At 41.0% G+C, this 22,857-nt stretch overlaps 1 protein-coding gene across 2 annotated transcripts in view; it reads right to left on the reverse strand.

Annotated features, from left to right (window-relative positions):
• TRPC7 (transient receptor potential cation channel subfamily C member 7) overlaps window positions 1-22,857 on the reverse strand; it is a 122,801-nt gene that overhangs the window by 95,052 nt on the left and 4,892 nt on the right. For both annotated transcript variants that reach the window (XM_081850356.1, XM_081850355.1), the window contains exon 2: window positions 17,592-18,371. In XM_081850356.1, coding sequence (XP_081706482.1) covers window positions 17,592-18,344 — 753 coding nt within the window. In that variant the 5' untranslated portion in view covers window positions 18,345-18,371. The remainder of the gene's footprint in view (window positions 1-17,591; window positions 18,372-22,857) is intronic.

Here is a 22,857-nt window from a genome sequence, read left to right on the forward strand (position 1 = left end):
ATGAGAATTTGTAAACCACCCTATACCAATAGATCTCAGGGTGGTTCCTAATAAAAAATTACAGTATAAAAAACACAAGATACATAATAAAAATAAGAACAAAGACAACTCAATACAATCCCCTTCCACAACACATTTAAAAGGGCATCAGATGTCAATTAGTCAAAGGCCTGTTAAAGGGGAACGCTTTAACATATATACCTATATACATTATATACCTAAAGGTGTATAATGAAGGCATCAGTTGAAATTTACTACTCCAGATGATGTAGTAAATCAAGATTTTTTTGCAACAACCATTTCACAACAGGTAATATAATAATCATGCCTAAACCATTATCATTATTGTCCATCACACAGACCCCAGCCATGGAAAAGACTTTGAGTATTAGCATGGAGACTACATAAGTCAGATGAGGAAGAGAAAAAAAGACAATCCACTGTAGCCTTATGAGTAAAGTGTGCCTTTCAAGCTATTTCCTCCCAACAAAAATGGCAAGTCTCAAAATATGGTCCACAAGCATCTTGCTATGAAAAGTACCCTAATCAACCCAATCACAGGGACATGAATGGAAACTAAGAGTCAAGAACCCACAGAACATAGGTATCTCATGTGTGAAACCCAGTGGGCTGAAATAATGCTTATTAGTACTATTATTAATTAATTAAATGTATAAAGCACCCTTTAGTAAAAAACCACAGGGCAGCTGGCAACATAGAACATAACAAAAAAATGCCAATATACAACACCATATCTATGCAATACAAAAGTAAATACATAAATAAACCAGTTATAGAAACACAATTCTAATAATAAATACTGGATAAAATGCAGATTCTCATAACATGAGTTATTACCTAATCATCTCAGGTACAATTATAATATATATCTAATGGTCACAGCTTAAAAGTAAGGACTGGAAAATCAGCAGCAGGATATCTAAAGTACAAAAGCAGTACAAAAGAACACAATTATGAAGCTCTTAATTCCTACTCCTCGCAGAAAAGGATAGATTCACCCAGCTCTCACCTGGGAACTTTCCTTCTCTGTCCCAGCCTCTTACCCTGGAATAACTTCACTACCCTGCCTCTCACTCAGGGCCCTTCCACAGCTGACCACAGTCATGTTGGTGCTGTCCTTGGCTTCAATGGCATCCCAGAAGGGGAGACACCCAAGGCTAAAACCTTGTGGTGTTTCCCTCTTGAGGAGACTCTCACCAGCATTGGTTTCTCACTGGGCAGCCCACTGCCTGCCTACTAAACAAAGACATACAGATCAAATGCCACAAAAGAACCTCACCATCATTTCACATTGTCTCAAACACTATCAAGCATTCTTGATAGATAGCTGATCTATCAAATATTCAAGTTATGACAAATCATGTGCTGTAGGTGCTTATGTGAACCACCAGCTCCCTTGCCTCAAGTGTTCTTCCCCAAACAGTATAAATTTTATGTCAAGGTGCCTAAACTTTGGCTCTCCTGATGCTGGTGGACTATACCTCACTTCATTCCTGACTATTGGCCATACCAGCTGGGGCTAAAGAGACGCTAACAACTTCTGGAGTGTCATGGGCGAGCTGCTCCTACTTTATGCAAACCTCCTTTAACTGCCTGACAATAGAATCCTATATGCACACTACACAAAGTTCAATGGGATTTACTCCTGGGTAACTGAGTATAGGATTTCAGTCTGAATTAGCTCAAGAGTGACAGTAGGATCAAAGTCAAAGAAGACCTTTACTTCACGAGTCCTGCATTCAATTGATACATCTCTCTGCTAGATAACCCACCATTGCAAAGTACCTCAAAACTCTCAGGAAAACGTTTCATCCCAAGCTATTACCTGTGGTTGCTAGGCTCTGTAGTGAGTGAAATTGGTGCCCATTATGCCTCAGCATTAAGATACCATTCACTGAATGAAGCCTTATTCAAGCCTAAGTGTGGCAAGGATGTTCTTCTATCTTGGTGGGAGCAGTAAAGCAAATTGGAAAGCAGATGGAAAACCACCAGCCACCCAAGTGCACAGGGGGAAGAGTTAACACAGAGAGCAGCCAGCAATCAATTGCTGCGCCCAGCCAAGCTATTTGTGCCAATACTCAACTCTCCAGGAAATAAAAGGCACAATATTTCTCACATAAAAATGTCTGCTAAAACAGAGCAGTTTCTTTTTCGGAATCACCCTCCAGCTCCATGACATTTATTTGCGAGGCAATGTCTGCTGAGAGGCAAACAATTATTTTTCTTTTTTAATCTGGAAAAAAGAATCTACATTAAGAGAAAGTTATTGATTTGCAAGATTTGGTAAAATGCATTTCAGAAATCTCTCCCTCCCCCTGTCTCTCTCTCCCTTCTCTATCTCTGACAATGGTAGTTGGGTGAGATTTTAATAACTGCTTTCAGTACAGCATGTCCAATATATCGAGCACATGAAATCTTGTTTATTTCGTGCATTGCTCTCAGGTTGGACCCAGCCACACTTTCAAAGCACAGGATGGGGGAGAACCCACAAATTATCCTTATCTTTAGCAAACTGCATTCTGTCCCAGCAAGATTCACTGGGCTAAAAGAGACTCCTGACCCACCCCAGGACTACAGCAAGCCTCACCAGGAAATGTGTCCCACTCCTACCCTGGAGCACTCTCTAAGACTGTAACAGCATGTTAAATAGATTCTCAGGAAACCCTACTGCTGAAAGCCAAAGAAATTTGCCGATGAGGGATATCAGCAAGCATGGCAAGACGTAGCCCATAGTTCCTGGTGCCAAGGACACTGCTGGGCATGCTTGCAGCAGAAGATGCCATAATGCAGGCATCCCAAAACTCGGCCCTCCAGATATTTTTGGGACTACAGCTCCCATCATCCCTAGCTAATAGGACCAGTAGTCAGGGATGATGGGAATTGTAGTCCCAAAACATCTGGAGGGCCAAGTTTGGGGATGCCTGCCATAAAGTATGGGAAATATAATTCTCATGGCTTCTACATTTCCCATGGCATTTTTTTGCACCTATCTCACATTCTTATCCCACCTTTCAACCAAGGACCTCAAAGTGGGGGACTCCAGTTTATCTTCCTCACAACCCTACAAGGTTACGGTGATCTGCCAAGGTCATCGTTGTGAGCTTTGTGGCTGAGGAGGAGTACAAAGTTTTAGAAACCAAGTAAGTAATTCAAACAGAATAAAAGTCAAGATGGTCTTTTATTGACAAAGATCTACAAATGTGCTCATCTGTTTATGAAGTAAAGATCCTAAAATAAGAGTGGCTTGCTAAACAAGTCATGCCCAACACATACCGGTAGCTTGCCATTGTATCCTATAAAAAGGGGCTGGTTTTTAAAGCATAGAAATAAACAAAGCTGAATATTTTCCTGAATTCAAAACAAATAACTGCTTTCCAATATGAGTTATTATATTGCATGTTGTGTGTGGCTCTTAAATTCTATTCATGTTTTGTCAGTACTGTAATACAATTTCCCAGATTTTCTTCAACCATTCTGTATTTCAGGCCCCCTCCAATCTTCAGCAATGCACAGCCTCACCTGCTTTTATGAAGTTGGTAGCAGCTATAAGTCTACCCATTTTGTTTCTGCTTTTAAATAACAGTGAATTGCTTTGGGATTTTCTGTAAGCTGACAATTTGTAATATGTTCTATCTCAGCACTTCCATAAGGTACAACCACTATGAGGTGTCTCTGTGTTAGAAAATGAAATGAATGCAGCTACAGAAATGCCACCCCATTTCACTCCCTACAAACTGGTATGGACATTTATCTTTACATATTTTTACTTCAACATTTTGTATTCATAAATCCTATATTTCATTTAAAGGTTACATTTATATCTCGCCTTATCTCTACATAGCCCAAGGCAGCACACACAATTCACCCTCCCATTTTATCCTCACAACAAGCCTGTGAAGTGCAATAAGCCAAGAGATAATGATTGAATCCCAAACCAACCAGTGAGCTTCATTGCAGAGAGAGGATTTAAATCTGGGTCTCCCAGGTATGGCAGAGATTCTTAACCCATAGACTACATTGATTTTAAGAACTATGCTACTATGGCTTTAATGAACATTTTCAGTTATGTGCTACTGATCTTTTTCAGTACAAGTACTATAGATCCCCAAGCCAAACGGAGGACATAGATGATGCCCTCCTGAAACAGATGGCCAAGCATGCAAAAGGAAGGGAGATAGTAGTAATGGGGGACTTCAATTACCCGGATATTTGTTGGATGTCAAGAGCATAAGGTCACACAGATTCCTCACTGGCCTTGCAGACAACTTCATTGTCCAGAAAGTGGGAGAAGCAACAAGAGGAACAGCCATTTTAGATCTGGTCCTAACCAATGTTGATGACCTGGTTAGTGGGGTAGAAGTGGAAGGATCATTAGGCGCGAGTGATCATGCTCTTCTGAAGTTTACTATACAGCGGAAAGGAGCAGCCAAGCATACTAGGACTCAATTTCTTGACTTTAAGAAAGCCGACTTCATAAAACTTAGGGAAGTGCTGGGTGAGATCCCATGGACAGTAATACTAAAAGGAAAGGGAGTTCATGTTGGCTGGGAGTTTCTTAAGAGGGAGATAGTAAAAGCACAACTTCAGGCAATACCAATGAGACGGAAACATGGAAGGTGCCTAAATGCAAACAGGGGACACAGAAAGGGCTGAACTCCTCAATGCCTTCTTTGCCTCAGTCTTCTCCGATAAAGAAAACAATGCCCGACCTGAAGAATTTGGAGCAAATGATTCAGCAGAGGAAACACAGCACAGAATAACTAAGGAGATAGTACAAGAATACTTGGCTAGTTTAGATGTATTCAAGTCTCCAGGGCCAGATGAACCACATCCAAGAGTATTAAAAGAACTGGCAGATGTGATCTCAGAACCACTGGCAGTCATCTTTGAGAATTCCTGGAGAACAGGCGAAGTCCTGGCAGACTGGAGGAGGGCAAATGTTGTCCCTGTTTTCAAAAAGGGGAAAAGAGAGGACCCAAATAATTACCGCCCAGTCAGTCTTACATCAATACCAGGGAAGATTCTTTAGCAGATCATTAAGCAAACAGTCTGTGAACACCTAGAAAGGAATACTGTGATCACCAATAGTCAGCATGGATTTCTGAAAAATAAGTCATGTCAGACTAAACTGATCTCATTTTTTGACAGAATTACAAGCCTGGTAGATGAAGGGAACGCAGTGGATGTAGCCTACCTTGATTTCAGCAAGGCATTTGACAAGGTGCCCCATGATATTCTCGTAAAGAAGCTGGTAAAATGCGGACTTGACTATGCTACCACTCAGTGGATTTGTAACTGGCTGACTGACCGAACCCAAAGGGTGCTCATCAATGGTTCCTCTTCATCCTGGAGAAGAGTGACTAGTGGGGTGCCACAGGGTTCTGTCTTGGGCCTGGTCTTATTCAACATCTTTATCAACGACTTGGATGATGGACTCAAGGGCATCCTGATCAAATTTGCAGATGACACCAAACTGGGAGGGGTGGCTAACACCCCAGAGGATAGGATCACACTTCAAAACGACCTTGACAGATTAGAGAACTGGGCCAAAACAAACAAGATGAATTTTAACAGGGAGAAATGTAAAGTATTGCACTTGGGCAAAAAAAATGAGAGGCACAAATACAAGATGGGTGACACCTGGCTTGAGAGCAGTACATGTGAAAAGGATCTAGGAGTCTTGGTTGACCACAAACTTGACATGAGCCAACAGTGTGCCACAGCAGCTAAAAAAGCTAATGCAATTCTGGGCTGCATCAATAGGAGTATAGCATCTAGATCAAAGGAAGTAATAGTGCCACTGTATTCTGCTCTGGTCAGACCTCACCTGGAGTACTGTGTCCAGTTCTGGGCACCACAGTTCAAGAAGGACACTGACAAACTGGAACGTGTCCAGAGGAGGGCAACCAAAATGGTCAAAGGCCTGGAAACGATGCCTTATGAGGAACGGCTAAGGGAGCTGGGCATGTTTAGCCTGGAGAAGAGGAGGTTAAGGGGTGATATGATAGCCATGTTCAAATATATAAAAGGATGTCACATAGTGGAGGGAGAAAGGTTGTTTTCTGCTGCTCCAGAGAAGCGGACACGGAGCAATGGTTCCAAACTACAAGAAAGAAGATTCCACCTAAACATTAGGAAGAACTTCCTGACAGTAAGAGCTGTTCAACAGTGGAATTTGCTGCCAAGGAGTGTGGTGGAGTCTCCTTCTTTAGAGGTCTTTAAGCAGAGGCTTGACAACCATCTTTCAGGAGTGCTCTGATGGTGTTTCCTGCTTGGCAGGGGGTTGGACTCAATGGCCCTTGTGGTCTCTTCCAACTCTATGATTCTATGATTTTGCAGAAAGTTTGTGGTGTATTCTGCCCCACCCCCACCCCACAACCAATATAAAAAGTCTGAATGCATTGAACAGTTTTGTAACAAGGTTTTGTACAGCAAAAGTGCTTGAGCCTCAGTGGTAAAATGAACTGTTCCAGTAAGTATCTGACGCACTTAAAAACGAACATCCCTCAACCAAGGAACTCATACTGACAAAATTAGATTATTAAACTGTGCACTGATAAAACATCTGGTATATATTGGCAGGAAAAATCACTTTAACATGCCTCCCATGGCCAGGTGGGATTGAAGTAAAATTGCACGAAGGCTCATTGAAAAGTGTTCCTTATTTTTGTTACCATTAGTTAGAATGCATATGCATAAAGAAGTCTTCTATAAACATGTCCTCCACCCCACATTCCCTCTCTATGTTTCAGGGCTTTCCCTTGTAACAATTTTTGACCTTCACATGTTCAGTTCCTTCTTTTAACCCTTTACCTTATAGAAGGAAAGAGTATATGTTATACATTAGCATTAGATCAGGAGTCTGGAAGATTGTGTAGTTTGCTTATGGGCTCAGTAAACTGTACACCTGGGGATGAATAAGTTCAGGAGAAAATGACAACTTTCTCATATGATTAGGAAAAGACATAACTTTAGAGGCATAAATAAATCTATTTTTTTTTTATGTGCTGCACCAGGTGTTTGGCTCCACTTGTGAATCATTTGGGGAGGCTTCAGGGAAAGCTTCCTTTACCCCTTCAATCATCATTTTCAAAAATGTATTTTTGCCAGCTTTAGGTTCCATTCATTCTAGTGAAATGTTACCTTGGTCACTGCAGAGCCAAAGGTGGCAGGACCCGAGTGGAAGAAATCTCTAAAACAGAGGAACTTGCAGCCCTCCAGACTCCAGCTCCCATCAGCTCCACTCACCATGGACAGTGGATTCAAGGATAATGGGAGTTGTAGTCTAGCAACATCCAAAGAGCTACAGGATCCCCACCTAAGCTCTAAAGGTTGCTATCAAGCATGCATGGTGGGTTAGAATGAGCATTCTGCTCTTTACTTGAACTGGACATTCAACAGATATTACTCTAAGACAGAAAGCAGAAGGTATGGATATGCATTGATGAGAAATGCCAAGAAAGGGGTTGAATTAACTATATGAATGAACCAAGATTTACAGTCCTATTCTCAGCTTAATAACTAATCTGAGCCAAACCTTATAAGGAAAGAAAAGGAAATCCATCATCATAGATTAGTGGTAGAGCACATTCTCTACATACATAATATCCCAGATTCACACAAAAAGGCTCTCAGATTGCTGAAAAATACCTCAGCCTGAAATCCTAAGGGCTGTTGCCTGCTAGGGTAGGTGTTACAGGTCCAGACAGACAGAAAGGTCCAGCCTGACAATTTCTCCCCTTCTCCCACAATTATACCATTTCTCTGACAAAATCTGAACTTTCCATATCAGAAAGCATTTAGCGTGGTATGACAGCCTGGAATTTCGAGTCTGCTTCTTCTCCACTTCTCTTCCTGCCTTCCTGGTTTGGTCCAAGTACAGAAATATCACATTTTCAGAGAATGGATTTTGCCATAATGCAGAATAATGCTTGCCCTTGAATTTTGCACATATCCCTATATTGCTGAGGACTGTAATAATTAAGACACAGCTAATTTATATACATTGACAGAGTGTTTGCTTCCTAGACAGCACTTGACCAGTGAGTAAAACAGCACACGGAAGCATGTTGGAAATCAATTACTGCAGGAAATGTTTTTGTACAATATTAAATAGCATATTTGCTGAATGATATGTGAAAGTATCTCAGCTTCAATCAAATCCACATTCTTTAAATTTATATGCAAGATTCATTTTCCTGCAAATTATTCACCTCTCTTTCAGTGTGTCATGGAGAATCAATAATTAGGCACATATTTTTCCCCATAGTGGGTGGAAATCATATGCATATAAAAAATCTGGTCTGCCTAGTTTTTCTGGGGAAAGTCATACCTCAGGGGTGTTCACATTTGCAAATCAATATCCATTCCAGAAGACAGAAGAGTGGGAGGCAGAAGCTTCTGAAGACATTGTGGGAGAAGAAAACAGGTGGCTGAGGACTCAGGAACTTAATGGGGCCTTAGGGAGGTTGTTCCTTACAATGGAGTAGGGTACAGTGACAGTCTTTGGTATAATGCAGCCTCCCACAATGGAAAAGCAGAGTTTATGAAGATTATTATTATTGATTAGATTTCTTTTCATTCACCTAGAGGTCCTATGATGGCTCTGTAAGAGAAGGCAGTCTTTCAGATATTTGGGGTGTTAGTTGTTAGGGCTTTAAATACTAACATGAGCACTTCTTGTACTGGGCCTGGAAACAAACTGGTAATCAGCAATAAGCATGCTGAATTCTATGACACTTACATATACTGTAAGGTAAAAGGTAAATTACCCCTGGATGGTTAAGTCCAGTCAAAGGTGATTATGGGGTTGCGGCGCTCATCTTGCTTTTCAGGCTGAGGGAGCCGCTGTTTGTCCACAGACAACTTTCTGGGGCATGTGGCCAGTATGACTAAACCGCTTCTGGCACAACGGGACACCATGACGAGTGGTAGAGTGCACAGAAATGCCAATTACCTTCCCACCACAGCAGATGGTGCTGTGGTCTAAACCACTGAGCCTCTTGGACATGCTGATCGGAAGGTCGCAGTTCAAATCCGCTCGACAGTGGTGAGCTCCCATTGCTCTGTCCTAGCTTCTGCCAACCTAGCAGTTCAAAAGCACACCAGTGCAAGTAGATAAATAGGTACATATACTGTATATAGGGTTGGGAGTGTCGTTTTTGCCAATTTACCTCAGAAATAGCTCAAAAATATCCAATTTCACTTTATGGCAACCCTACTAAGGACAGCTGTATTTCATATTATACAGGCATGGGAGCATCTGTAGTACTCCAGATGTTGGACTACAATTTTAATGATTCCTGCGGTCCAGCAACAGAGGTTCCTCACACCATCTTAAAACAAACGGGAGGGACCTTTGTCTCAAAATGAGATGGAAAGATGTTGGATTCAACCCAGGCTATGATAGTTGCACTTATACCACAAAAGTATATTCAGTTCAAATATGGGCAACAGAAAAATAGAAAATAAATAATAAATATATGCACTTGGACTAGGTGTACCTTTCATAGCTGTTGCAAGCTGGTTAGTGACTCAGAATTGAGGGGAAAGTTAGAATATCCATTTTTAAAAATGTAAAATATTTTTTATTCCCATTCTTCTGGTGCAAAACCACCACTAAGACCAACTTCCAATGTTTAAAAAGTACAGTTTAATAAAAAGAAATATAAATCAACCTACTTAAGAGGCAGGTTCAATAGCTGAAACATAAAAACCAGTATTTACTGTGTATAGCAAAAAGCTTGCCAGAATAATAAAAAAGTTGTCAATAACTGGCAAAATTGGAGAGAAAGAGGTAATTTTGCAACATTTGCAAGATTTGTACCCAGATACTGCAGGTGGCGCTGTGGGTTAAATCACAGAGCCTAGGGCTTGCCGATCAGAAGGTCGGCGGTTCAAATCCCCGCGACGGGGTGAGCTCCCATTTCTCGGTCCCAGCTCCTGCCCACCTAGCTGTTCAAAAGCACATCAAAGTGCAAGTAGATAAACAGGTACCGCTCCGGCAGGAAGGTAAATGGCGTTTCTGTGCACTGCTCTGGTTCGCCAGAAGCGGCTTAGTCATGCTGGCCACATGACCCGGAAGTTGTACGCCAGCTCCCTCGGCCAATAAAGCGAGATGAGCACCGCAACCCCAGAGTCAGCCGTGACTGGACCTAATGGTCAAGGGTCCCTTTACCTTTACCTTTACTGCATCGTAAGGTGTGGAGGTGGGGTCTTGGGGGGGAGGCACAACTTTGGAGAGAGATGGTGAGGCCAGTTGAAAGAGGCTGTTCACTCAGATGCCAAAAGATGAACAGGTAGAAAACTAGACTAGAAGACAGTGGTGCCAGAATGGTGGGGCAAGGCAGTCTAGAACCAGAACATGTAAGGTATATTTGCTATCTGGGCTGAACTCTGCTCAGAGGATGTTCTAGGAAAAAGAATGCAGAGTAATCAATGAGGAGCAATGAAAAGAAAAGTAAAATCCCCCCCCAACCACAAGCAATGCAAAGGTTTAATAAGTAGAGCTCAACTCATTGACATTCTGTGGTTCCGCTCTGCTTGTGGCACAAAGCCTTTTGCGAATACATCCTTTCTTCGCTTCACAGAGCTTCCTAACATTTATTTTATTTTTAATTGTAAAGAAAAGAATTGAAAGCCTGCCCCATTTGTGCTTACAGCAGCAGACGGCTTTTCCATACCAGCTTGCAGCCCGACAACTCTTCCAAGAACGATGTTCTTCCACTTTGGGTCCTCAGATGTTGTCAGACTACAACCTCCATCACCCCCAGCCTTAGCCAATGGTCAGGGATGATGGGATTTGTAGTACAACAATACCTGCGGACCCAAGGTTGAGAAGCGCTGGCTAAAATGGCCATCTGACCACAATATATTAGGTGGTGGCAAAGGGCAGCGTAACAAGTTTCACAGTGTGATGCATTTCTATAGTAGGCAGAAGAAAGAAATTTTAAGAATCAATAGACGGGAGTGCAACAAGGCTTTCCCCTCTCTCTTCCCCGCAAATGACCCCCAACCAACCTCCAAAACAGAACACACAGGGAAAGGAGAAAGGGGTCTTCCATCTGACAAGCTGAATTGCTTGTGCTGACAGAAGTTTTGCCGTAATGCTAAGTTGAATTGCTCCCTGTATCTCCTTGGTTGTCATAATGAGCTACCTTAGTTTGCCTTTATATTCCAAAACTGTTTCACTGAATGGTTCTTATAAATTACATGGACATAATATTTATTGAATTCTCTATGTATCCCCATTACCTGGACATAATATTTATTGAATTCTCTGTATATCCCAATTTCATTATCTGGCCTGCTGAGACAACTTCAGGTTTTTGGGGATGTTTTTTATTGTCAGCTTGTGGAAGCTCTCTTGGAAGCAATACACAGTATATAATTAAATACCTCCAGGAAGCCTACAATTTACTCATAGTCTATTTTTCCTCAAACCAATATTTCCAGCCACCAGGGAGTTTGGTTCCGATCATAAAATCATTTGCTCTCAAGTAATCTTGTTAAAGTCAGTGAAGCCATTCTGCAGTCTAAAAACTTTGGAAACACAAAGGATTGCATTCCTCCTCATAGTTCATCTGCCCAAATCCCACAGATATCACTAGACTTTAGGCCCTTGCATGCAATGGATGATGAAGGTACACCACATAACCTGTTAAGCACAGTGGGAGTTCAATTAAAAGCCTTGGGTGTCAGGCTGTAGGACCTTACTTTGCAGACCACCACATGGAAGCCAGCCAGCCAATCCACATGGGCAGCATCTAAGGAGGTCACGTGATCAAGGCAAACTATGTTCTGCTTCTGTGTAAACCCCTTGTTCTGTTATTGCTCTTCATCTACATAGTTCCAGTTCTCACTACATAGTTCCTTCTCACCCCTTGCTTTTTCCTGTAAGACCTATTGCAGTCGTTAAGAGTCATCAACAGGCTCATCACAGCTATCTGCCAATCACCCATTCCCACCACCCTTCTGAGTAATACCCCTCCCCACCTTCTCACTATATAGAAAGGTCTGGTGACTTCTGTTTCAGTGTATCTGAAGAAGTGTGCATGCACACGAAAGCTCATACCTAGAACTAACTTAGTTGGTCTTTAAGGTGCTACTGGAAGGAATTTTTTTATTTTGTTTCATCTACATAGTTGTATGTTTTATTGTTGTAACTTGAGTCCTTATGGTGAAGAGTGCGAGAGAAATTCTATTAAAAAATAAATCAACGTAAATGTGGCTGGCATTCAATGCTTATTTATCCTGCATGCCTGTTTCCGCTCACTATTCCTCTGACCCTGCCTTGCTGAGACTATTACTGTCACACATTGCCTGACATAAGGGTTTAGCTCACTTTATGAACACTAAAACTGCATTGTAAAGAATTTTGGACCATGTGTTAACAGCCACGATAGAAAAAGGAGGTTGGAGACTTCAGAAGGTGAAAGCCACTTGAGGTTCAACTAACAGCACAATCCTAAACTCAGCTACTCAGTATTCAGTGTATCTTACTCCCAGGGAAGTAAAGTTAGGATTGCATCCTAAATTTAATTAAGATCAAGAGCTGCTTATGAGGTTATGCTAGCATACATTCCTGATGGTGGCATTTATAAACAGTGTGGACTCCACTCTGCTGGCATGGGTTTGGAGGAGTAGCACATACTAATGAGTGTGACTTGAAATCTTATAATAACATTTCTGACTGGTGAAACCGTATCCTGTTCCTCTGTGCAATTCTGTAATTGAATTTAGATTACTAAATGGAATGCTATGGATGTTGCTTTCTTTATCACAAGGACTCAAAGTGATCTTGAAACCGAATGCCGCTTGCGTAAGGGGAAGGCCCTGTACTCAGCACGATAATAGATTTAGGTAGGTAACAAACAAGGAGAGGCATATTGCCGCTCAGAAGTAAGAAGAATGCATGATTCAATTTCTGTTCGGCATTGTGTAGTTTATTTCTGGGTTTTCATTTAGAAGCACTAAGGTTTGACATTTTGTATGACATTATTTACAAGGGCATTGCCGTCAGAATGCTTGCTAAAAATATGGTCACCTGAAGAGATGATCAATGAGCATCCAGCCATTTTATACTTAATGCTCTTGTTTATTTCAGTTCCTTATTTACGAAATGAGCCGCCTGCTTGCTTGCAGGTGTTACCTGTTGGAGGGGAGTGAAGGAAATCTGCATATTCTTTCACATGAAGGTGACAATTTATACCACTTGCATTGGGTCAAATTGTGTCTCTTACTCCTCAGTGACAAATTTCCAGGCTCTTACAGAATATGTAATCAACTTACTCATGAAAGAAACATATTCAGGAACTCTGTTGATTATTGAGACAAGGAGGCTTGCACCTGAGAATGGAATATGTCTTTTCTGGTTAAACATGAGAATTTGCTGCTCTTAAATTAAATAGAACAAGGCATTTCTAAGCTGAATCAGAGAACAAATGCCCGCATTTTTTACCAAGTTGCTGTATAATTTTAATTTGCTACATGGCAGTCAGCTGCTCTGAAACGCACCTGCCGAATGATATTGTGACACACAGGTCAAAGTAATTATATATTTCTAAATGTTATGTTTAGGGTTCAATCCCTCCTAAATCAAAACTTAATTCATTTCGGTGGGATATGTGTAGGAGGAACTGCATTTCATGGACTGTAACATTGGTATCTATGAGAACATGTTTACTTGACTTTCTGAACTTGTAATTGGAAGTGCACCACATCATTCTAAAATTGTTTATTTGATCTTAAATCAGTCTCGCTGTGAGTTTGATCAGAACTTCAAGAAGAATTCACTTACAGAAATTAAGACATGGTTTAAAATAACCATTACCCTTTTTAATGGTTTTTAAAAATAACCATTAAAATCTGTCTTTGAATTAGAAAGCTTCCCTCTGTAAATTGGGATACATGGCCATCCTAGATGCCCTGAAAACCTTGGGTCCATTGGATCCCAAGTCCTAAGATAACCTGAGGGACCTGATCCTCAGGCCTTTCAGCTATACTAGCCAGTTACTGCAGCAGTGGAAAAAGACGAGACAACTGTCCTGGCTGGTCTGAAAATTCACAAAGCAAGGAGATATCTGTTTTGGGTGTGCTCATGTGAACTGGTGAATATCTACATGCATCTGAAATCTGTCTTTTAGATTATCAGATGTGGGATTTTAAAACAAATTTGATATTGAATATTCTGCAGGCAGGTTTATCTTTCCCTGCTATGGCTCCATTCAGGGGTGATGTTATGTCCTTACAATCATATTGTTGTAAGGTACCCATCAATTGCTGAAAGGCTGATCTGTAATATGTTAGAGCAAGAGAACTCAAAGTTTGTTGCTGGCTGGTCTCTAAGGATGTTTAAGAAGGTGATACATGGGAATTTTTTTTATTTTAAAAATGCCATCCCTGGTAGTGTTTATTGGTCAGAACATTGACCGTCAACTCACTCAAGATGAACCCTGGCCCAAATCCATAAGCAGAGGCAAAATGAATCATTATTCCGTATATCTTAGGTAGACAACTAGTTAGAAAAGAATCAATAAAGCGACTATTTCTCAAAGTCTTCTTGCTTAGAGAATCAGTCTTTCAAAAACTTTCCATTATATTTGCATACATGGCTTCTCTCTGTCTACTTCTTTCATTTTTGTTTTATGGTGTATTTTAATTATGTATTTCAATAGTTTTGCGCAGTTGGTGTTTTAAAAAAATGTTTAGAAGTGTATTTTGGCAGTGAGTAATATATTACTAAACAAATAAACAAATAAAATGTTAATAATAAATATAGTAATGGTTAATAATATGATTGTTAATATCTTATTAATAATATATAAAATTATAAATAAATAAACAGCAATAGTATTCATGGAAATAGTTCTAGCTGGAAATCCTACACAGAAATACTGATTTCTCAATTAAGTATTGATGGGATTAACACCTATGCTCATTAGAAGAAACATGGCTGGGTAATCAATATCTAATTTGAGGTGAATGTCTGTTGCATAATATATTTTACTGTTGTTTTCCCTACAAGCAGTCAACATGTTCTCCACATATAACTGCAGAATTCCTTGCAATTCAGACCCCTGTTTCTGATGATTACACACTTTCTGAAACTCATTTCTTATATGGATTGATTCTTAATCTTTAAAACACCTCTGGCAGCCAGAGGCATGCTAACAGAAATATGGGTGCATTCAAAGCAAATGCTATTCCTACCTCAATTAACAATTCTAGATATTTGGTGGTTTCCTTTTCAAAATGAAGGCAGTACAGCTGTCATATTGATTCTTGCCTCTAGCAGTGGTCAGGACCATTTTCTGTCTTATCCCCCTTCCTTCCAAACTCCCAGGTACTGAAGTCACAGAGGTTGGAACCAATCCATCAGTTGTGCTGACATCTTGACACACTCAAAAAAGAAAGGGCTTTTTCTTTTCTTTTTCAGAGCTGTTCTCTCGGCCCCAAACACTTCTGCAAAGACTTAATGTGCAGAGGAACCATATCAGGGTTTTTTGTTTGTTTGTTTAAAGGCAGCAGGTGAATTTCAGTGGCAGGGAAAAGAGGGTGAAGGAACTAAGTAGTACGCACCATGACTGTAGGATTTCTGATACCCACAGAGGGCAACCTATTGATGGTACCTGACTCCAGGTATCACCAGAGCCAATGTACCCATTGAATGGAAGGGCAGGAGTGTGCACAGTCTCTCAGAAACCCAAAAGCAAAACTGATAGAGAGCTTGGAAGGCATGGCATCATGGTACTTCTGAAACTGAAACGACTACATTCCCAAAGACAGACATTTGGGAACAGGTTAATAGATTGATGGGGATTAAGCATCAGACTGTGACCATTTCAAGCACTGTCCAAGAAACCATAGCTAGAACTCTACCCTTCTTAACAGAAGGATGAAGAACGTCAATGACTTTTCCAGTAAGATTTGAGATACTATGTTTGAAACTAGCTTTTCAGGATTTGGTTCAAATGTGAAAATATGTTGGGTTCTAATAGGGATGGGGGAGATGTTTGTTCCATTTACATTTTGAAATGCATAGGCCTCATCCATTGGTCCCTGGCCAAAATTATAGGATGGAACAGAGCCATGATTTTAAGTGTAGGCAAAGCTGGCATGGAATGGAAACATCCTCAAATTCTAACAACCTCCCAAGCAGAACCAAGAAGGGTTCTCGTTTCCACATTCTGGTGATCATTGTTACATGAGTGACCCAAATCAAATTGATTCATGTTTCTTTCATCCATATATCTAAAACCATCAATCTAGGCTGAAATAAGATTTCTTTATAGCAACTTCTAGAATGTTATCCTGGGCATGCTAAGCCCAGGGAGGACAAATAGCTGGTAGCTTAATTCTTTATCGACAAAGTGCACATTTATGGTAGCTCTTAAGATGCATGGAACACACACACTTCCAACAACTAAATAGATGGCATCCCCTCACCAGGCTTGTGCTCCAAGCTGGACTTCTGGGGCAACAGCTTGACCATGCCTCTGTCCAAACTTAAGTACCTTCATCTGATGGGATGCATACAAGCAACCAGCATGGAAGTTGCTGCTGGGCCTTCCTCTTTAAGCCCCTCCTGGTCCTGGGGGACAGCAGGGAAAGGGATGGATGGGATTCCACAGCCCCCCTCTCAGGTCCCATCTCTTCATCCACTTCTGGTGCATCCTGCCCTTCTTCCCTTGTCTCCAGCTGCTATGACTCTTCCCTGTCCTCCAGCCCCAGCTTGTGTCCTGCACCTCCTCTTCTATCCCTGACTGCTCAGACTCTCCCCCTTCCTCCAGCCCTGGCTGCTGCCTTTCAAGAGGCACAGAACTGCACAAATCACTACCCGCTTCCCCTGGACCAGCCTCTGACCCTGCTGCTTCTGCCACACATTCCTTGGAGTCCTGCCAGTCCCTGATACATGTGCTTTCTCAAATGGTCAGACCAGGAGATACCTTAAATGTGTGTATGCATTTAAGGTGTCACTTTTTTGTTTATCAAATAGAAGCTGCAAAGGCCCAAGCATGTGCGTGTGTGCATGTGTGTATGAAAATAATTTCAACCCTTTCCCTCCATGGTGCCATCCTACACTCCTCTTAATTTGCCACTTCGACATTAATAGCAGCTCTCTTCTAAGGATGAAGAGCTGTTTGGGGAGGGATTTTCACTGGGATATCAGCACGGGAGGAACAGATCATTTCCCTCCCCTGCCCACCATGGTTCTGATCCTAATCCACCCCCAACATCATGGCTGCAATTTGAAAAACAAATGCAGACATTTTAAACACATACATTTAACATATACAGTATTTTTCCATCTATAAGATGCCCCCATGTATAAGATGCCCCTTAATTTTGGGGACTCTTTAAGAAAATAGGGGAAGATCTATCCATGTATAAGACACCCCCAAATTTTGGACATTATTTTTTAGGGGGGGAACCTAGTCTTATACATGGAAAAATACAGTAGTTTAGTTTGGTCTTACATTTTCTTTGTAAACTCTATGATATCATTACGTGTGTGTGTGTGTGTGTGTGTGTGTGTTGGAGGGGGAAAAAAGATTTTCATCTTGTATTACCTTAAATTCTGTCTCAATGTTGGCTAGTCTTGCCAGTTCGTTGCTTAGCTCTAAAGCGGTAAGAACAGGGTCTTCACTAGAAAGAGCCAAATAAGCAGCACTTGCTAATCCTTTGTAGGCATTCATCCTCGATCGCGAATGACTGAACGAATCTTTCCTTTGCTTCTCAAAGCATTCATTGCACTTACAGAAGTAGTCGTGGGGCCTTTCTATCCGTGCCCCTTTCAGTAGCAATATATGAACAATTTCATATTCCTGGCAATGAGCAGCAAGTATGATAGGAGTAATGTCATGGGAAAAGCGCGTTCCATCTTCATCATAAGCGTAAAAATCGTCGTCTCGTAGCTCTTGCTCGAGGGGGCTGAGAGTGAGACGTTGTCCCTGTGCAAAGGCCGGGTGGTTCAATATTGCTTCCACAATACGCACATATCCTTTGCTGATGGCTAACAAGAGTGCATCCCCAACGCGAGCCAGATTCTCCTTCTTCAGAAGGAGTTCAGTGACTTCCAGGTGTTCATTGCCCACTGCCAGCTGCAGAGCATTTTGTCCCATGTAATCAACACAGTTGAAGTTCAAAGTTTTGGATTCCTCCAGCATTTTCCGTACCACTGGGATGTTCCCATATTCTGCTGAATCCAAGAAGCGCTCTTCCTCAGGTGTCAAGCTGGTGCCTTTCTCATTGAACATGTAGGCTGGGCCTCGGGTGGCCTGCCTCCGCCCTTTCTCCCGGAGGGTGGTGTGCCGTCGATGCATGATTTTCAGATATGTGGTTTTTCAAGCCTGGGGGGAAAGAGCAGAATATAGTGGATTTCTAAAAGGCGAATGCTGTCTGTCTGTCTATCCATCTATTGATTACCTTGTGCTTGATCTGACTTTTATTTCCCAGTGATATCCATAAAAGAGTCAAGCAGAAAGTCTTAGGTGCTTAACTCTGCTATTAAAACACATGTTTGTCATAGTCAGAATAAACCCCTTGGAATTAATGGGCATAACTAACTTAGGTCTATTCATTTCAGTGGCTCTACTCTAAGCTGGGTGCAACCCAAGGAAAGGTTTCTGAGACTGAAAGTAGAATTAGTTTAGTTGGCACCAATTGGAGATTTCATTTAAGGTTAATTTCTAGGGGACGGTGGGATATTTTTGAGAGCAGTTAAGGAAGGCTGTATTAAACCTCTCCACCTCAAGTACTACAATTCCTGTCCAACTTTTAAAATAAAAATAATAATTCCATGTTGTAACTACTAACTAAGCAATTAAAGTAACATCTACTTTGAGCTTAACTTCAACTGGATCATATCCATTATTTCAAATCATAAAGTTTCTTCTAAAGCAGGCACACAAATGCTTGTCAACATGGCATGTTTTAAAAGGATTTACCTATATCTTAATATACTGACCTGTAATGAATATTGGTCATACTTATAGGGTGAAGTACAGATTTGATTGTTGCTGCATCATCCAAAGTTATGAAGTGGCCATTAAAGGATCAGGCATATATCTGGGTTTTTTTCACTGAGATTTTCCTTTTTAAGCAGAATTTTACTATCACAGCACACTTTAATTACATAGAAACTTGGGATTTGGATTCAGAGCTCAATAAAGTCAAAAATAATGTTTGCATTTTGGGTGACACCTTCAAAGGCTCACACAAAGTGGAATTCACCACAGTAAATTGTATGGTCAATAATTCAATACTACTTGGAATCATTCCAGGGGCAATTAAGTACTGATGAAAGAAGGGCACAAGATTCAATAATTCATGGCAACATTCTTTTCCAGGTTCTCAGCAGTTTTACAATATATTGTTTGAAAACTGAAACTGTAATAGTAATATATAAGCCACGTCGCTTCTCTGAAGTCATTAATCTTCCTAATAGATTCCTACATCTGAACGTATATTCTCTGCTGAGATCTCATGTCACAATTTAAAACCAAAGATTGCCAAAGGTCACCTATTAAGAAGATTTCCTTCCTGGAGAATCCCTAGGGATCTATGAAACATCACATCAAAATGCAGGTGTTCACTTAGTGCTCAAGTGTGATTTAGATGATAAATGGCTAGGTAGCTCCAGTGGAATCCTAGAATTGCAATAGTAATCATCAGGTGAAATTCTATTGCTAATGAGAGAAAATATCTGCTTTATATTATTTAGTTGTTATTTTTCCTCTATCTACCATAGGAAAGCGGGTAGAAAACCAAATATGAATGAGCTACCTCTTCTCTGTGTCATGCTAGTTCCATGCTGGTAGAGCAGTGATGAAGTTGGGTGAGACTGAGACCTCCTGTTCCATTTTAAACACACACACACACCCCTTCCCTCTGATTAATTAAAGTGGGAGAGAAATAAACCAAACCAGCTCTGAGGCTGAAGTACTTTGTCCTAAATTACTGGAGCATGTCAGCGGATCTTACAGCCTCTGGGACGCCCTCCCAGTGACCATAGGATCACAGGTTTGATGTCTAGGAAAAAGGGAAATATTTACTCCTAAATGCTTGATATAATTTAATTCTTTAAAAAAACAAGAACAAACCACAACCGGGATGGTTTAGAATATCTGTCTTGTGCTATGGGGTTATTTCAGACACACAGCTCCCTGGAAGCTGGTAGAATAGTCAATTACCATACATCCAGGTTTTTTTCTGACATTTTGACTATTCAGCAAAATTAGCCCTGACACCATTTTTACACCCAAAAACCAGGACATGTCAGAAATTTTCCTGACCTATGGCAAGTCTAAATTATGGTCCATTGTAGACATTGTCAAAGAGATATAAACAAAAAGGTGTGCTCAGCACCCACCCCCAAAGGGTCCAGACATATTAATTACTTTCCATAATCACATTTATTGTTAAACCAGGTCAAGAGAGGTGGGAGGGGTAGGGAGGGAGCAATTTGATAGTAGCAAAATTTATTTTTGCCATCAGCACAGCCATTTCCCATTGAGAATTAAATGCCAATATTTATGGCTAACTTTTTCAAAGCATTGGGAGGCTCAGTTCCAATTACTTGTCAGATGAGTTGGCTGTTTAGAACATTTCTGTAGCTTTCCAAATCACAAAGGATGAACAACAAAGCCAAACAGATTCAAAAGAGACCTAACTGAATGATGAAGAGTAAAAGTGGTGGTGAGCTTTTAATGAAACAATGGCCAAGTGTGGACTTGAACAGAGGTGGAGCCAAGAACGAGCATGGCTGGGCATGTGCCAGGGGCCCAGACTTCAGCAGGGGACTCTGTGACAAGGGCCTCCGGGACCTCCTGCAATGAGAATGTACACAAGACCTGAATAAGGTTGCAGGCTTATTTTGTGTGGCTGCAGACATGTGGGAAGCTCTGGTTGTTGGGAACTACATAGAAAAGCAAATGGCAGCCCCAGAGCTTAAGGAGAAACCTACATATGATCCCAAACAAGGAGATTGCTGGAGCAGAATGTATGGAAACCATCCTGTCAAAGGGGTAATTTCTTAAATACATGACTTTCATGGGAGCTGAGAAAAAGTTTGGCTGAAATGAAGTGGGGGAAAGCAGGCAAGCAAAAGTTATGGTAAAAATAAGTCAATAAGGACCAAGTCCACCATCTTGCAATTGCTCATCACTTTTCTGGTTTTGTATTACTTATTGATAGCTCTCTACACTCTACGAGGAGAAATCCCACATTAGGCTACATTCCCACAGTGTCTGCACACTAAAGCAGGAAAGCAGGGCTGCAGGCGTGGGGCAGAGCCATTCTCCTGATTGGCAACACTTAGCTGAAGGGGGGCAGGGCAATGGTTGGGTTGGGGCTGCAAAGGTGCACTGGTGAGAGTTCTGGATTGGTCTCTCAGTGTACCTGGGCAGACTCAACCTCACCATTCCCCTGTTGCACCTCATCAAGGAAAATGGCAGCAGCATTGCCATTGTTGGGACAGCACCATGCTGGACTGGCTGCTCTTGCAACCAAGAGCCTTGTGGTACCTTCAAGACCAATATATTTATTAGATCATGCATGGGCAACCTGAGGCCCTCAGCCTACAAAGAAAACCTCCCTGCAAGTGTTGAATTCAGACCTCTGTCAAGAGCAATCAACCTGTCCCCGCTCTGGAGTTTTCCTGGGTGAAAAGAAAGATGGAGAAGACAAAAAGAGAGAGAAACAGGATGAAGCCAGCCATTTTTTATTTTGGCCTCGCCTTATTCCCGACTTTTGTCCCACTGACAGCCAGCATGTGACCCCATGAAAAGACTAGCCACAAATGAATATTGCCTTTATCGTAAAAAAATAAAAAAAGTCCACTTCATCATAAGAATAAGGTCTAAAACTTTCTGGACTAGACTCAACTTCATGGAATGCATAAAATGTCATCTCAATTTGGTAGGTATATACAGAAGATTATGTATATTGTTACAGATTGTGCTTAATGTATTGCCTTTCTCTCTGATTTCACTGCTTATACACTCACACGGTGCCATGTGCCTGGTACATGGCTGTAATATTTACCACATTTATTTATTTTTCTACAGTTCTTCCTTACATTTCTAAGCATTTGCCATACAAAACATCTGCTATAATTCAAACAAAATTGTTACTGAAATTGAACATTCAGGCTGAAAACCTGATCAAAACACACAGGTGATTAAATCCTATTGGATGCTATGGGACTTCCTGCTGACTCCATGAAAACATGCAAAGATTTATGCTATCACAGTATGTAGTGTAGCCCAACTACAGAGATGAATGAATTATGGCTCCAGCTCTAGCTAAAGGGGGGGGGAGCCTTCAAAAGAAAATGATTTTCTTAACTTTGAACACTTCCAGGCATAATGTTTAGCCATCAATTCATGTTCTGTTAAAATATATTTGAGTTGCCTTTGAATTATGACTGGAGATTAACAGGGCAAACTGTAAAGTCAGTGACAGGAGATCTGCATGCTATTATGTTTTTTTGTTTTTAAGTTCTTGCTCTGCCCTGGTTTGGGAACTAATCATATGTATAGAGTGAGCATGATGCATTCTTTTTAAAAAAACAACTAATTGTGACTTGATTGCACCTATCTTAACATTTTTGTTTAATGGTGCTTTGCATTTAAATTACACTGTATTTGCATATTTTATGAAGGCTGCTAGTGATCAATCTCATCAGACACAGCAATTAAGATAGGGTACTTTTCTAGGAATGGTGTATTGACATTTGATGGGACTGGTGAACAATATTGTGATAAACAGTACTCTCCCAATCCTGCTCTAGTCATATTTTGTTGCTAGAATAATATCAGCTCCATTTCTCAGGTA

This window comes from Podarcis erhardii, assembly GCF_964252035.2.
Source record: "Podarcis erhardii genome assembly, chromosome: 2".
Classification (NCBI taxonomy): domain Eukaryota; kingdom Metazoa; phylum Chordata; class Lepidosauria; order Squamata; family Lacertidae; genus Podarcis; species Podarcis erhardii.